The following is a 17,202-nucleotide window of genomic DNA, read 5'->3' as shown; positions in this document are numbered from 1 at the left end:
TGATTTTTTCTGAAAAGCAAAAAAGGTGAAAAAGCTGCTGATTTTGGCTTTTGTTCTAATAGAAAATGTATGTAAATAAAATCATATTTGATATTGACTTTGGACTATTCTTAAATGCAGATGCAGTAACATTGCTGCACCAGGAGATGGCGCCATATCTATATCATTTTCTTCTATATTTCTCAGGTCCTGTTTGAGGCTTTACTGGTGGGAATGTCAGAATAAAACGTAAATACGTTTTTGGATGGATTATAGTACACTCTCTTTCTGTGGTGTGAAATCCATGAGCGGAAGTAGTGTTTTGAAAAGAAAACCTTTAAAAAAGATTGTATCTATTGATGCAGGAAGCTTTATTTTGAAGAAGACACGTCAAAGAAATACTGAAAAATATTAAAAATGTATCTGTCTATGCACGAAGCTTTATTTTTAAAAACCACGTTTGGCCGTTATAAGCCGTACTATGGGGGAGAATACGTTTTAACAATGAATCAATCTATCTAGGTTAGGCTAGGCAAGGCAACTTGCTTTAATATGAAAGCTACAACCGGAAGCAAGAGCTTTTCTCTTGAAAAGCTCCACCGGAAGCTTCGTAGTTAAACTGGGGCTAGCTTGGTTTGGTTCGGTTGTTGAGCCTGAAGTTGACGAGTGTCACTGAAACACGGTGTGTGGACAGAACATTGACGTCCCGGCGGTTTAAACACGGGAATATGCCAGCGTGTTAAAGTTAAAGTTAAAGTTAAAGTTAAAATTAAAGTTAAAACCCGGCTCTCGGCGGAGAGTTCGTCCGAAGTCGTCGCTTTTCCCCACCTCCTCCCGCTTAGCTGTTGAGACCGAGGGAGGCACAACTTGAGCCCGGGTAGCAGGCGCAGTCAGAGCGGGGAGACGGCGCTCACAGAGCCGGCCGAGGGAAAACAGGTTTAACGACGTCTCCGCGCCGGGACTGCTCGTGTTAACTGGAGCACCATGTTGAGGCTGTGTCTCCACAGAGTCCGCTCTCCCGCTCTGCTGCAGTTACCGTCGGGACTGAGGCGGACTCCGCAACCGGAGCTCCCGCTCCCCCTGCCGCTGCCGCCGCCGCCGCCGGGGACAGCGCCTCACGCGCCCCGCCGTGGGATGGGCACACACGGGAGGAACGAGCCGAGGGAGCCGCTCAACTCCCCGAAGAGAGCCAAGGAGTTCATCTACCGGCTCCATTCCAACGAGAGGACGTGTCTGCTGAAGGAGCTGCAGAGCTTCGAGTCCATGGCCATTGCTCAAGGTACGAGGTCAGAGGTCACGTGTCACCTGTACAGTCATTTCTACCTGCCTACACACACCCAGACCGATACTGACTGACAAAAAGTATAGAGCTCGACCGATTCATGTTTTTTTGGGCCGATAACCGATGCCTTTTTCATTCATTTTGGTCTATATAATGAAATAAGATCAGCAGTTACACAAGTTTGTGACATTGGTATTGGCAGATATTGGAGTTTGTGATATCGGTATCTTACATACTCAAATTATCTAACTATGTAATACAGCTTCACAGTATTATACAGAAATATAAGAAACCACAGGCAGTCCTGTATAAAGTACTTGAAAGCGATACTTGAGTAAAAGTACAAGTATCTTAGCAGAAAATGACTTTGGTAGAAGTTAAAATCACCTTTTACAATATTACTTGAGTAAAAGCCTAATTGTCTTAATAATTATTTAAACAAAGTGAGACATCTATTGTGGCTTCTTAACAATAAAAGCATAATAATAGGTACAGGTGAACAACTTCAAACAATATTAAAATGAAAATTCTGTCATGAATGGTGACGAACTCCCTGTGTCTGCTTGTATTTGTGAAACCCGTGAAATTCAGAACTCTGTGGTTCATCTGCGTGAGCGCGCTCGCTCAGCAGAAACACAAACAGAAACCCGGAGACCAGAGTCTCGGTGTGTTTTAACTTAAAACTTTTAAGTAACAGCTGGTGCTGCTTAAAACTAGTGACAACAAACAGGCATTACGTCACCAACTCAACTTTTATTTTGTTTTAACGAGTAACCAAGATGGTTAGGAAAAATTACACATTTTATTCTTTTTGTTTGCCACCAACTGCTCACTCTCCACCTGCACCGCGTCGCCACGTTTTCACTCAAATGTCTGTAGTGATGCGTAGCGTGGGAGGGGCAACACTCCATAGAACGTACATGTAAGGGGCGTGGCTTTGTAGGCTCAGAGAGAAGCGGTCGGCAACATAAAATAATATCTAACATATGGTGATATTGTCTCAAATACATATCTCTTTCAAAAAATGTAACTCTTACTACGGGTCGCCCAGACTCGACTCATAACATTAAGTCGAGGATGTCTTCACAACACGTCCACGTCTTTATCTCACTGTGAGACACACTTTACAACAGGAAGCTGACGTTTGTAAAACACACACACGCACACACACACAAGTCCATGGAGAAAACCAGCGATTTTAGCTGCTGGTCCTCTGCTGCCTCGAGTGGTCACTTTGTGTCACTGAGGTCAATCTGAACAATGGATTTCAAACGCCAAGTTCACAAAATAACACTTTTAAATGTACTGTGCGTGTGTGTGTGTGTGTGTGGTTTATAAACTTCAGTTTCGTGTTGGAAAAGTGTGTCTCAGTGAGATAAAGACGTGATCATGTGACGTAGATTTTATTCTGCGAGTCTTAGTGGTTTTAACATCACACACACACACACACACACACACACACACACACACACACACTGCTGCCTCCATCACTAAGTTCAAATGTCTTATTTTGTGAATTCTGCATTTAAAAATCTTCGTTCAGATTGACCTCAGTGACACAAAGTGACCACACGAGGCAGCAGAGGACCAGCAGCTAAAATCACTGTTTTTCTCTGTGGACTTTGGTGTGAGAGAGTGAGTGCTTTACAGACGTGTGTCTCACAGTGAGATAAAGACGTGATTGTGTTCTTAAAGATATTGTAGACGAGCTGACGTAGATTTTTATGTCTTTTGCTAAGTGGCTAAAGACTAGTTTTTGGCAGCAGGTGGCGCTCATGTAAGACGTAAGAAAGGAACAAAATAAGAAATAGTCTTTCTTCTTTGTTGTTTTACAAAGAATGAATGTGTAGGAGGAACTAGGTCTTTGATGTTGAAGGGGACATATTATGCAAAATCTACTTTTTAACCATTTTAATACTTATATTTGGGACTCTGGAGGCCCTACCAGTCGCCAAAGTGTGCACTGCTCCTGCACTGATAAGATGAGAACTCTCAGTTTGGATTTGAAAGCTCTCAAACTCAGTTTCTGTAATAGATTCCATGCAAAAGAAATAGAATTTGACTCAGTTCAGAACGAGCAAATGAACACATGATGACGTAAGAACACAACACGCTGTGAAAGCTGATGATGGAGTGATCATTTCCCTCATTAGTTAAGGAGTTCCTGACATTCTCTTTGTGGACTCTGGTCAGGGAACGTTTCTTCTTCTTCACAGTTAATGAGTCCATGTTTCTTCTTCTTCACAGAGACTCTGGAGCCCTCACCACCGACTGCAGCACAGATCAGATACGGTGACACACACACACACACACACACACACTGATATTCTTGTGCCTCTCGTCTTTGTCTCTGTTTTGACTCTGAGAAACGTCTCCCGCTCTTTTTTTGCAGTTTTGTTTCACAACGCCCTCCCCTTTGTTGGATTCGGTTTCCTTGACAACGCCATCATGATCGCAGCAGTAAGTCTAGTGTAGGCCTCCGTGATAGTCACAGTGTGACCCGTGTCATGGTCAGATAATGTGGACTGTGTGTCCTCTTCTGTCGTGCAGGGGACACAGATCGAGTTGTCTATCGGAGTCACTCTGGGAATCTCCACCATGGCCGGTAAGAATTCACCTGTTCATGTTTGTTTAGCACACGTTTACTCGTCACTTATGCTTCACTTGTTCAAGTTTGTGTTAAAAGCCACGAGGTTTCTCTCCGTGAAAACGACAACGTTGGTGGCTTTTTACTTCACTTACCCGGGAAAACAAAGTGTCAGCTTTCAGCTTCTTAAATGTGAAGATTTTCTGTTTTCTTTGCTCCATAAAACAAAGAACTCACTGATCCACATTTTTCAACATTTTCTGACACGACTCATTTATTATCTGTGAAAATAACAAAACGATTGATTGATTATGAAAAGATTGATCGTTGCATCCTCTAAAACAACAACAATAATACACAACGCAACAAAATAAATTCAGTATTTATGGTTATAGAGTTCATTTTTTGGACCAAACAACTCGACTAATGGAGAAAATAATGGACGGATGAAAAGTCTCTCAGAGATATTTACATGAAATTAAACAGAAATCTCAGTTGACTGCAGCACACGATCACTCAGATCAGTGGTGTTTTATTCCCCCATGAGAAGCATGAAGGCAGTGGAGCGGCCGCTCTCCCTTCACTTTTCTGCCAGAATATTCCGTTTCCATGGATACTTGGCTCCCGTTTTTCCTCTGCAAAGTGTGAGTTGGAGCTCGCGTCGGGCTCCAGATCAATAGCTCTGCACTCGCTGCTTTCTTTTTGTTTAATCCTCATCCAGTCTGTGGAGACGTCCTCACCGAGGACACCGTCAACACCGTCAACGTCTCACTCTCACACTAATCAGTGTCATCACAGTCCAAACGTTTACTGGAGCTGACGTGTCCATCTGTGGTGGATCTCTGATGGCTGATGAATAGATTAGTGTTTGTATGAGGCACTGAGCGCCACCTGCTCCCAAGAACCTCCATACGAACAGACACTGGTTCAATCTGCACCAGATGAGGTGTGCCATATCTTAAGACAGTTAGTAAACCACTCACTCTCCCACACCAAAGCCCAGAGAGAAAATCAGTGATTTTAACATCTCTCACACACACACACACACACACACACACACACACACACACACCCACTCTCTCTCGAGGTTGTTAAATCTCAGTTTTCTCTGAGGCTTGAACCAGAAGCAGGTTTAATGATTTAAATGAGTACGTTATTATAAAGCAGGTTAAATGATGTTCGTCAGCGTTTCCCTGCCTGTGTTTGCAGCTGCTGCTCTGGGGAACCTGGTGTCAGATTTGGCCGGTCTCGGGTAAGAAACATGATGTTTTTTAAGCTGTAACAACAACAACATTCAAACATGGAAAAAGGCTCCAAACGTAGTTAATATGTCGTGTGATGAAGGATAAATGCTGAAACTGCACCTGTATATGAGCATTTTTTAATCTCGTCATTTCACCTCATTACTTTGACTTATAATAACTACTATTTTTGCATAAATCTGTGTATTTATTGTTTTTACAGTGTTAATTGTTGATATCATGGTTGTTTCGTCGCACTGTCACATGTAAAAGAGATTTAAACCTCAACATTACCTCTTAGTACATTTAAAAATGATGTTTTATTAGATTTAAAACAGAATTAGTTCAGACGTGTGAGCTGCTTTGTGTGATGTTCAGTCTGGCAGGTTACGTCGAGGCTCTGGCGTCTAAACTGGGGATGCAGGGTCCAGATCTGACGCCCAAACAGGCCGACATGTGGCAGACCAGAGTCAGCTCTCACATGGTGAGACTTGATCTATAGACACGCACGTCAGTGTGTTACATGCAAGTCTACGACATCTTAACAACACGTTCACGTCTTTATCTCACTGTGAGAGAGTGTGTGTGTGTGTGTCTGTCTCTGTGTGTGTGTGTGTCTCTCTCTCTCTCTCCTCTGCTGCCTTGTGTGGTTACTTTGTGTCACTGAGGTCAATCTGAGGCAGCTGTGTGTGTGTGTTACGTTCTTAATTTGTTTGTTAGACAAACAAGACAGCAACACGACAAACCAAAGTTTTAAATGAGACAAAGACGGTTTAAAGAAATTATATTTAATAATGAATACTTAAACACAGCCTGGTTTACACAAGGTGGGAGGTGGAGTGCCAAATAAATGAAATCAATAAAACAAAACTAGTCCTACTCTATACCTTTGTTTCCAAACAAAAAAAAAACCCTGTCCTCTCTAAAAACAAGAGTTCAAAATAATTGTCAAAATGTTACATGGGTGGCAATGCTCCACCGCTAAGCTAGTGTATATAGACAGTGTTACCTACGTGCTGCCATGTACAGGGTACCCCAAGCTGAACTAACTCCCTTCCCCACCACACACCATTTACCACGACTGTTGTTGTCTGCCAGCAATTGCATCGAGTGTAGACAAATTGAGAGAGTGAGGGCTCCTCAACAGGCTCCCCTTTATTGAGCCTCCCGTCAGATGATTGGCCATGGCAGAAGTCAAGGCGGTGGCCTCATGTCCTCCCAGGTGCAGCTCATGATGATCAGCACCTGGTGGAAGGATAGGGGAGGGAGAGAGGAGAGAAGAGGACAAGAAAAACTAATACAATGCCCCTGCTGGGCATGTAACAGTGTGCGAGAGTGAGTGTGCGTGTGTGTGTGTGTGTGTGTGGGAGAGTGAGTGAGTGCTTTACAAACGTCACTGTGAGATAAAGCAGTTAAAGTAAATTAAAGTAGATTCTTTGAATAATAACAGTGTCAAACACGTGAAGTTTTGTCTCTTCTCGCCGCCGCAGGGCAAAGCCATCGGCGTGTCCATCGGATGCATTCTGGGAATGTTCCCGCTGTTTTTTCTGGACGACGACAAGGACGGCGACAAAGAAGCACAAGCCTGCGCCGGCGCGGAGTCGTCAAACTCCTCCTAACATCGTGGTCTGTGGTCCACACTGAAGACAGCCGACCTCTTTATGATCAAGAATTCATGCTCTGACAAATCTGATGACCACGTTCAGTGTGAGACAGAGTGGGAGAGGTCTCACTCTGATTCAAATCCATTTCTCCACTCTGTTTCCTCTCAGATTCCTCACATCAGCAGCACTCGGTATCGATCCGCTCGCTTCTCGTAGCAATAAAGTTTACCATCAGAGCCACGGTGAGTGCTTTGAAGAGACGTCGTCTCTGCTGCAGGTAAATTCAGCAGCGCTCGTGTTTATTTACGTCTCAATGACCAGATCGTGAGTGAAAAGTGGGCGTGGTCTTCCATTATGTAGTTAGCCACCACGGCGCGACTCTATACACTTGTGTGTTCACATACTGTTTATGTGTGTATATATACATATGTGTGCATATATAAAAAATATCAGTATTGGCCCAAGCACTCAGAAAACAGAAAATATTTATGTTTAAGAAGCTAAAAAATCTGAAAAACACAGTAAGAGTCCGTTTACCGGTAACTTCTTTTTTCTAAAGTGACGCTAATTTCTGTGCTTTAAAGCACACGTTTGTGTGTTTGCTGTGAACGGAAGACGACATCCATTTTTCATCACGGTCCACAAACACTAACGAGTCCATTTGTGATGTAAATAAAGTCAATCATTATATTTAACATATTATATATCAGACATCGGCAAAACGTCCTATATCATGCGTCCGTACTTTGTCATACGTTGCAAAGATAACCCGAAATATTCACATTTAAGAAGCTGAAAGAAACAAAAAACACTTCCATCTGATTCATTCATAATGGATGAATCATTGTCGTGATTCATGTTCAAAAGACCATAGCGTTTTTTCTCTTATTCCACAAACTCTAAACAAACAATTTAAATGTAAATAATAAAAAAAGAAAAGATTTTAGAACCGGGAGAGAACTGAACAATCTCGTTATTTCTGCACCAAAAAATCTAAATTATGTTCTGTATGTGTTGAAGTTAAGTTTTTACACTAATGTTTTTTATTTTATTGTTTGGATGATTAATTAATGAATTAAAATTCTGGTTTTTTTTCTCAATCATCTCGTGTTTAAATTATGTTTTTGCGTAATTTTCATCGTCGGAGCGAAAGTTTTTTCAAAGCATGCGATCAAAGTGTTTGATGCTGTTGTGCTGCCACCTTGTGGTCAGTGTGAGCTCCAGCAGCTGAATGTGTGTGTGTGTGTGTGTGTGTAACACAAAGATTCATGTTTGTATTTTTGCAACATTAAATGTGATTTAAACTACAATTATAATTAAAATGTGGGCGTGTCACAATGATATGGTTATTTGTATGTGCAAATGAGTCTGTGTGATTCCCCGCCAGTCATTGGACCGGACAGGCAGGGGGGACGGAGTTTGTGCATCCCAGAACCTCCATTCATTCCACTCCCAAACGAAGTCAGCAAACCCCCTATGTGATGGTGAGTGGCATTTAATTTGTTATTTTATTGAAAGTTATTTTTCAAACGGATCCACAGTTCTTAAGTTCACAGTTAAGATCATTTTCTTTGGTTTTGTTTCCTTGTTTTCCTTCCAAATATCGGATATGTTTGACAAATTATTATCCAACATTGTACGTGGGTACGTATAAAATATTCACGTTAAAAAAGCTGAAGAATCTGAAAAAAACACTAATAATCGATAAATTGCGCTAATAAATAAATAAAAGACAAACTAAACCCACTGTGTGTGATAGTTTGTTGGAGAAGTTTTTCAAAATGAACACAACGCCAACATCGCGGGTTGACTTTAAAAAAAACCCACGATTTGTTAATTTTAGAAACTAAAACTTAAAACGATGATATTTAAAATGATTATTATACGATAATCGATGATTATTAAATTATTTAAAATGATCAAAATCATCTCCGACACATTTCTGTTGTTTTTTATGGAACATATTTGAAATATTAGCAAAAAGTCAGTGTTTTTGCTAACTGCAGTTTTTGCAAAATGTGTTTATGTATGTTGCCCAAGTTTGACTCTGAAGGGATTTGAACACACAACCTTTACATATAGGCCGACGGAGGTTCGTTGCGTTAATGGGGTGAAGTCTGCCATCTCGGATTGCCCCGTTTCTGATGTTTTTGTAACGTTACATTTTGTTAAATTTGTACATTTTTTGTAGCGTTAGTAACACGTTTTGTTACATTCTAACGTGACGTTTTTGTCTAATATTTCGTTTTTGTAATGTTACTTTTTTACCAATTTTGTGAGTCATTTTTTATAACATCAAGTTTTAAACCAAAACATTTTAAAGATTTGAAAAAAAACTTTACAAAAAACTTTGTAACTGCAGTTGTTGCATACAATTTTCTAAATTTGTATTGATACATTATTTAAAAATAATTTTCAAATTGGTAACATTTGTTGCAGTCAAAGTCAAATATTTTTATATATTTACATTTTGTTCCAAAAAATTAGTTGAAAAACATATATATATTTGAAATATTGGCAAAGTTTAAAAAATAAATAAATCTGCAACTTTTGTAATTTATTTGTTACGTTAAATTTTAAATTTATAAAAATTTAAAACCCCCCAAAAAACAGGCGTGATACACTTCGTCTGCTACGAATTTTATTATTGAACCAAAAACAATTTCTTTACATAGAATATAAGAGACAGTTGAAATTAAACATGAATAAACATGAACAACAGTTCTACAGAAATGTGACATCGTGTGACGATGGTTTTTAAATTCTTTTAAATTCGTTTGGGTTTTTTTCTCATTGGTCAAACATTTTATGAACAAAATCTGACAAATTTCATCAAAACCACTTGACATTCATGTGCTGATGTAAACAAAGTCAATATTTTATAATTCTCTCACTTTTCAGTTATAAAGTCAAAAACATTGACATTGATTTAACAAAAATAAGTTTATTTCAGAAGCTTTGATCTGTTTTTCATCAGTGATTATAATAATTTAACAAAAGGAAAACAGCTCAAATTTTAAAAATCCCCCCCAAAAAATTACTGACGTTATTAATTTGAGGTAAAAATAAAAAATTTGGCACAAAGTTAATCAGTGAAAGGAAACCAGGAAAAACCACAACTGAATAAGAACGTCCAAAATAACAATAATGATAATTATTGTTATTTTGTATGCAAAAGCATTGTTTTGCTTTTACAGTACAAAAAAAATTTGGCAACTTGTCTCAACATTGACGAAGGGAAAAATCGGTAGAATAATTTGGGTGAATTATTTCTAGTGATTCTCAGCGAGTGTGAAAAAAAACGCAGAGTTACAGATTTGTCGCAGACTCGAACGTTCAGCTTCACGCGCGTCGTTAAAAACGCATCTGCGTCACAACACAGTTCGAGAAGTTCCAACATGTGAAACACGTATAGATTAAGAAAAAATGTTAACGATAACGGACGATCTTTGTTTTGACGCAGACAAAAAAAAAATTGTTTTCCGGTAAAAAAAAAAGCTGCTATTACTAAAAAATCATAATAACATTGCATTATATATTATATAATAACATTATAGATTTAACGCGATCAATACAGTTTAGAAACGTGGTTTACGACAGAAAAATAAAAATTAAAAACATTAATTTGAATAAATATAGTAATAAAAAAATTAGAACAGACATTTTGTCACTTTTTTTTTTGCCTTAAAGACCACACCCCCTTCTGGGTGAAAACCCAAAACGTCGCTACGATGAAAAGATGCTGTGTCTCTTTGTTTATCCAGAAAAATAAAAAAAATATGTACACTCCTATGAAGAACAGCAAGAAAATCTGAGATTTGTGGCGCGATAAACTGTGGGCAACGCCGCCTCCAGCCACTGGGCGGTGCTGTTCATCCATGTTATTAATAATGATAATAATTTATAATATTTTAGCTTGCTATCTGTGTGACTTATCGTACTTTTAACCGCCAAGTCAGACGTTATGCTTTCACCCAAAAAAGGGGTGGTGACATGATACATCTATATTCTGCGCGCGTCTAAGTAGCAACAGGGGTGGATTTTTTTGTGTATTATAGCTAGCTATGCTAATCCCCCCACGCCGCTAGTACATTAACACGGGCTACTTGACAGTTAGCATGAACAAGCTTGCTGGGTTTTATATACGCTTATATGTTGCGTTTATTACATGAGTAGTTCGTACACGGTTGTCACAGTCTCTTTAGCCACAGCTAGCGTCTCACAGGGTGCCGTTTATGGAGACCTAGCTTAGAATCGTGTTAAGCAAACGGATACGATTCATCGCTCATCTTGTGCTACGTTGCTAGCATCCACAAACTGCTTTAAATACATTGACTTGAATATAAATGTTAAGCTAATGATATATAATATACGTAACAGGTTTTTTTTAGAACCCGATCAAAATAACGTTTTTCATTGTAGTAGAATAATGAGAAATTTTGTTAAATTATTTTGCTAAAATAAAGCAGAAAATTGCGGCTCTTTTTACCGTTTTCTACCTTGATTTCTTGCACAAATTTCTAGGCACTACGTCGCAATATATCGCAATTGTAGCATGTTTCCTGATACTGCCGCTTTAACGTTACAACACACTTTACTCACATTCACAACATCCTAAGTCGCAACAGATTTCTATCTCGACCACGTATGCTAACGCGCTCTGTACAGTTGCTACATTTGGTGGAAAGTTCACGACGTGTTGAAAGAAGAACGACTCACAGAATCTATAACGAGAGCTAACGTTGGTCGAGTTTTATTTTGTTTAAATTTGTAGTGAAAAAAAGCCAAATACTGATCCACGATTTTTACCAGATGCTAAAATATTTTTGATTCTTGGTTACAAAAGGAAGTTGTAATGCGTCGAAAGTTTGGAGTTTTGGATACTGCGATGAACTACAATAAACTGCGGAACACTACGCATGTAAAAATACTTGTACGTGTGATATTAACGTCTGCGACCTGTAACCTGTGCAGTAAGATCACGTTTTTTTTCTTCAACAAAAAATCCAGCATCATTTGTATTAATTAAAAACTCTGGCACATGAGCATTTGGCACCTTCAGAGTAAAACTGGAGAACAATGGGGCATAAAATATGACACCCCGAATAAAACAACGTACAAACACGTCAAATTATAAATGTGTATTTACAATTTTGTTTTTCGTCTAATTTTTCAGTCAGTTCTGCTACGAAAAGTTCTCATACGTGTCTTTCGATCATTTCTCGTCAGTTCCGACGTTTCCGTGAGAGAATTATCTCAGATTTTTCAAGTTCAACTTCACACTTTTTCTGACAAATGAGTTTCTCTAAAAAGAAGGAACGCTCTTCGCTTTGACAAATCCTTGACCCTGTACGAGTCCACGTCCTCATCCAATATTTGTTTTGGTTCTGATCCGTAACAATAGAACATTCTGACTAGTTTGAGGCCTGCGGCGGATTTGCTGTGTCCCGGCACAATCTTTCCAGAATGAACCAACCTAATCGTGATCGTGTCACAGTTTCCAGTAACATTCACTCAGCAGTGGCCATTTTGTGTCCCTTCAAGAGTCGACATCCTGAAATTCACCCAGGGACACAAAATGGCAGAGTCCACGTGTCTCTCAGTGAACCCTTGGCGCTGATCGGTCATTGGCCGTCGTCCTCTTGAGTTTCACTCCTCGTCGGATGGCCACCAGATAATCCTCCACCTCGCCGTACTCCATCTCCTCCAGGAGTTCTGGCAGAGGCTCGCGGTCCCGCTCGGGCACCCGCCCGCTGGGCTGTGGTGGCGGTGTTGGAGGATCCGTCCCCTTGTCGAAGGGACTGGTCTTTGGTGATAGCAGTCCAGGGGTCAGAGGACTGAGCTGAGTCCGCAGTGAGCTGCCATCCTCCGACACGGACCTGCCAGGGAACCCGGGGTGTTCGGGCACAGTCGGGGTCTTCACAGGGATCATGGGAGGTTTGATGGGGATGGGGCCCAGGCTGAGGCCTCCGGACGGTCGCCGCAGATTGGGTTTGGAGGACGGCGTCCGTCGTATGGTGGCGACTCCGGGCGTGACAACGGTGGACGGGTTGGAGGGCAGACCGGCCGTGGACGCGGGACGCTTGGACTGAAACATGCGACGGTACGACTGGCTGACATCGCTGTTTCTTGGGATGGTGCAGGATTTATCGTAGTCTGACGACGACTGCTGCTCCTGATCCACGCCCATGGTGTAGTAGTCGCAGTCTGACGCTGGAGGAAACAAGACAACAGAGTTTATACTCTCCAAAAAGTCAAAATCTGGAGCTAAACATCGGGAAATCGTACAGTTACGTGACAACGTCAACAATAACGTGTCCTTCAAAGGTGTCTGTGGAGACACCCACAGAACTTGTGTTATTGGACCAGAGACGAGACCCAGTAAGTATGAGGCAGAATTTCTGAGGAACTGGTTACAGATTTGAATTGTGGTTAAGGTGTGTGTGTACCTTGTGTTGCGATGGCGTCCTCTGAACAGCAGGGGGTGTTCGTCTGGCTGCTGTAGCCGCTCGAGCTCTGCAGTGAGTCTCTGCAGGAGCCGTGTATGTCCAGATGAAGACCTCGGGCCAGAACTCTGGCCAACTCCTCATGAGCTTCTCTGTCCTCCTGCCAACACACACACACACACACACATAAATAATCAGTCTTTTGTTGAACGTCCACGAGAAAAACTATGTGTAAGTCACACTAAATAAATACGGAGGATTTGTGAAATGTGATATACTCACACAACAGTTCTCGCTAATCGATAAAAAGTTTACAATACATGTTATTTAGCAGACATACTTACAATAAGTGCATTTATTACAAACAAGAGCTAGAAGTAAGTAAGTCAAACAAAGTTTAATGTTTGTTTTTAAAGATGTAAGACAATTTTTTCTCCTACGTTAACAAATGTCGTTTAAATTTCTTCAGACTTGATTTAAATAACAAACATCAAGAAAAGAAAACATCTGACCTTTGGTGATGTCAGAACATGACCTCCTTTCACCCCTTGTGGCTCCTCCCCTGGAGCGGTGACATCAGCGCCCTCTGCTGTCTCTCTCCTGTCTCTGCTCCTCCTCAGAGTGTTGACCATGGGCTGATCGTATGGACCTGGTTTGGTCCAGTCCTTCACAGAAACACATCAGTCCACTTCAGTTATCCTTAACCATCAATAATCAATGTCTTTATTCAGAGTTGATGGACATTTGGTTAATAGTTTTTTTTAATAATAATAATTATTATTTCCAACAGGAAACTGAAGTTAGTAAAGCACTCACTCTCCCACACCAAACCCCACAGAGAAAATCAGTGATTTTAACATCACACACGCACAGTTGTTGATCCACTGCTGGCTCCATCACTAAGTTCAAATGTCTTATTTTTCAGAATTCGACATTTGAAATCCTTTGTTCAGATTGATCTCAGTGATACTGACACCAAAGTCCATAGAGAAAGTCAGTGATTTTAGCTGCAGGGACACAGGAGCTGCTGGTCCTCTGCTGCCTCGTGTGGTCACTTTGTGTCACTGAGGTAAAGCTGAGCAAAGGATTTTAAAAGGCGAATCGAGAAAATAAGACATTAGAACTTAGTGATGGAGGCAGCAGTGGATCAACAACTCCTGCGTGTGATGTGAAAACCACTGATTTTCTCTATAGGGTTTGGTGTGGGAGAGTGACTTCAGTTTCCTGTTGGTAAAGTGTATCTAACAGTTGTATGAAGCTTAAAGACTGATGTGGAAATGAGATGAAAAACTGACACTAACAGTAAAAGAAAGAAGGACAAACGAGGAGTAAAACATGAGGGAAAACGAGGATCAGACCTTCCAGGTCGGGTTTGTTCCCCGGGAGAATTCTCCCGAGTCTCCCGAACGTGACCACGGCCATGTGGGAGAAACGGGCGAACAGGAGGGCGAGGAGATGGAAGAGGTGGAGGTGAAGTATGGAGGGTGGAGGGGAGTGTCCTGAGCCTGCAGTACTGCTCCGTGCAGACAGAGGGCAGCGTGATGGTCGAAACCATTGTGTAACTGAAGGTGAGTGGAGTAAAAAAAACCCACCAAAGATGGAGACGTGAAAACATGACGTTTAAAAACACTCGGCAACATTTCTGATGAATGTTTAATCATTTTATATGAAAGTTCATAAAATGTAACTTTTCGACGACTGTTAAAAAGTGAACATTTTTATAAAAATGTAAAATGTAATCAATACGGACAATAATCTGGGTATTTTCTGTTGTAAACTCAATGCAAAGTTACATTTATACCAAAATATTTTCAGGTTTATCACAGATTATGAGCTGCAGTGGCTCCCTCTTTACAATAATTGTTTGTTTCAATTTTAAAATGTCCCCTACAAAAAGATTTCCGTAAATAACCTTCACATAACACGCATGAAATTAAGTTTTCATTAATTTACAACATTGTGTCTATTTTTGCAGGTATAAGATGACATTTATGCAAATTTGTAAATTCTCATTGGCTTTTAAATGTGAGACACTAAAAAATATTATTTAAGTATTCGTGTTTTTGTCCTTAATTAACAAAGTTTATCAAATTTAATACTAGAATATTGTGTTAATTTAAGATTTGTCATTTGTCATTTTTGTTTTGTATTCTCAAAGTCTGTGGCCCTAATACTCGTATAAGTTTTATCTATTTTATATTAAAAAATAATTTTTTAGTATTGATAAATTTCAAAAAAATCTAATTAAAAGTCAAGTGTCTATCCTAAACTAACATATACATTTATAACTTATACTGGAATAAAATGTTGCTTTTGTCAATTGGAAACAATCAAAACATTTTTCGCTTAAAGAAAAATCAGAGTTTCAGTCTTTTTCCTGAACATGGGAATAGGAAATGTGTTTGGGTCAAAGCGCCCTCCTGTGGACGTGGTCACACCTCACCTGTGCTGGCTCTGGAGGCATGGGGGAAGGGGACTTGGACTGGAAGGCGTCCTGCGACACAAAGCCGGAGTCGTGAGACGAGACGGAGGACAGTCGAGCGGGAGTTTGCTGAGGGAGAAGAGACGAAGACGAGGACGAAGACGCTCGGAAACGGAAATTAGACGTGGGCGAGTGAGAGTGAGAGCCACTGGAGCGAGAGTCGCTGCTGTTCACACTATTCAGACTGCTGCAACACACAGACAGACAGGGGGCGCTGTTACTGTGGATACAGCACACTGTTCATAAACAGACAGCGTACTAAACTATGACATTTAAGTATGTCGTTCAAAATGAGATAAAAAAGTCATACTTTAATATGTCGTTCAAAATGAGACAAAAAAGTCATAGAATAGTATGTCGTCCAAAATGAGACGAAAAAGTCATAGTATAGTATGTCGTCCAAAATGTGACAAAAAAGTCATATGTCCTCCAAAATGAGACAAAAAAGTCATAGTATAGTATGTCGTCCAAAATGAGACAAAAAGTCATACTTTAATATGTCCTCCAAAATGAGACAAAAAAGTCATAGTATAGTATGTCGTCCAAAATGTGACAAAAAAGTCATAGTATAGTATGTCGTCCAAAATGAGACGAAAAAGTCATAGTATAGTATGTCGTCCAAAATGAGACAAAAAAGTCTTAGTATAGTATGCCGTCCAAAATGTGACAAAAAAGTCATAGTATAGTATGTCGTCCAAAATGTGACAAAAAAGTCATAGTATAGTATGCCGTCCAAAATGTGACAAAAAAGTCATAGAATAGTATGCCGTCCAAAATGAGACAAAAAAGTCATAGTATAGTATGTCGTCCAAAATGTGACAAAAAGTGATAGTATAGTATGTCGTCCAAAATGTGACAAAAAGTCATAGTATAGTATGCCGTCCAAAATGTGACAAAAAAGTCATAGTATAGTATGTCGTCCAAAATGAGACGAAAAAGTCATAGTATAGTATGTCGTCCAAAATGAGACAAAAAAGTCTTAGTATAGTATGCCGTCCAAAATGTGACAAAAAAGTCATAGTATAGTATGTCGTCCAAAATGAGAAAAAAAAGTCATAGTATAGTATGTCGTCCAAAATGTGACAAAAAAGTGATAGTATAGTATGTCGTCCAAAATGTGACAAAAAGTCATAGTATAGTATGCCGTCCAAAATGTGACAAAAAAGTCATAGTATAGTATGTCGTCCAAAATGAGACGAAAAAGTCATAGTATAGTATGTCGTCCAAAATGTGACAAAAAGTCATAGTATAGTATGTCGTCCAAAATGTGACAAAAAGTGATAGTATAGTATGTCGTCCAAAATGTGACAAAAAGTCATAGTATAGTATGCCGTCCAAAATGTGACAAAAAAGTCATAGTATAGTATGTCGTCCAAAATGAGACGAAAAAGTCATAGTATAGTATGTCGTCCAAAATGAGACAAAAAAGTCTTAGTATAGTATGCCGTCCAAAATGTGACAAAAAAGTCATAGTATAGTATGTCGTCCAAAATGAGAAAAAAAAGTCATAGTATAGTATGTCGTCCAAAATGTGACAAAAAAGTGATAGTATAGTATGTCGTCCAAAATGTGACAAAAAGT

At 39.9% G+C, this 17,202-nt stretch overlaps 2 protein-coding genes across 6 annotated transcripts in view; one reads left to right on the top strand and one right to left on the bottom strand.

Moving 5' to 3' along the window:
* Nucleotides 1-537: 537 nt before the first annotated feature.
* tmem65 (transmembrane protein 65) lies at nt 538-12,374 on the top strand. 2 transcript variants are annotated; one of them, XR_009234011.1, is made up of 9 exons: nt 538-1,258; nt 3,509-3,553; nt 3,654-3,721; nt 3,812-3,866; nt 5,058-5,100; nt 5,468-5,573; nt 6,580-6,935; nt 8,081-8,177; nt 12,238-12,374. XR_009234011.1 is itself a non-coding variant. In XM_058618866.1 (7 exons), exons 1-7 carry the CDS (start codon nt 964-966, stop codon nt 6,706-6,708), a joined length of 741 nt encoding a protein of 246 aa, XP_058474849.1. In that variant the 5' UTR covers nt 538-963; the 3' UTR covers nt 6,709-8,015. The 2 variants fall into 2 exon arrangements, 1 of the variants encoding a protein (XP_058474849.1); XM_058618866.1 differs by lacking the exons at nt 8,081-8,177; nt 12,238-12,374 and having other exon boundaries at nt 6,580-8,015.
* The window catches only part of LOC131447239 (protein MTSS 1-like), a 42,509-nt gene continuing 34,628 nt past the window's right edge, over nt 9,322-17,202 (bottom strand). For 2 of the 4 annotated variants that reach the window (XM_058618861.1, XM_058618862.1), the window contains 5 exons: nt 15,583-15,808; nt 14,498-14,701; nt 13,652-13,804; nt 13,143-13,299; nt 9,322-12,906 (listed from right to left, as the gene is read on the bottom strand). In XM_058618861.1, the coding sequence (XP_058474844.1) occupies nt 12,293-12,906; nt 13,143-13,299; nt 13,652-13,804; nt 14,498-14,701; nt 15,583-15,808 (1,354 nt within the window). In that variant the 3' untranslated portion in view covers nt 9,322-12,292. The remainder of the gene's footprint in view (nt 12,907-13,142; nt 13,300-13,651; nt 13,805-14,497; nt 14,702-15,582; nt 15,809-17,202) is intronic. The other 2 variants (XM_058618863.1, XM_058618865.1) reach the window with 1 other exon arrangement.

This window comes from Solea solea, chromosome 20 (genome assembly GCF_958295425.1).
Source record: "Solea solea chromosome 20, fSolSol10.1, whole genome shotgun sequence".
NCBI classification, from domain to species: Eukaryota; Metazoa; Chordata; class Actinopteri; order Pleuronectiformes; family Soleidae; genus Solea; species Solea solea.
The sequence above is the reverse complement of the archived record's forward strand: the minus strand, read 5'-3'. Positions and strand labels throughout refer to the sequence as shown.

Excerpts from the sequence above, each read along its gene's own strand:
- tmem65 (XM_058618866.1), top strand. The coding sequence starts at position 964 with ATGTTGAGGCTGTGTCTCCACAGAGTCCGCTCTCCCGCTCTGCTGCAG. Across the intron at positions 3,554-3,653 it reads TGCAGCACAGATCAGATACG|TTTTGTTTCACAACGCCCTC; the intron begins GTGACACACACA and ends CTTTTTTTGCAG. Across the intron at positions 3,867-5,057 it reads GGGAATCTCCACCATGGCCG|CTGCTGCTCTGGGGAACCTG; the intron begins GTAAGAATTCAC and ends CTGTGTTTGCAG.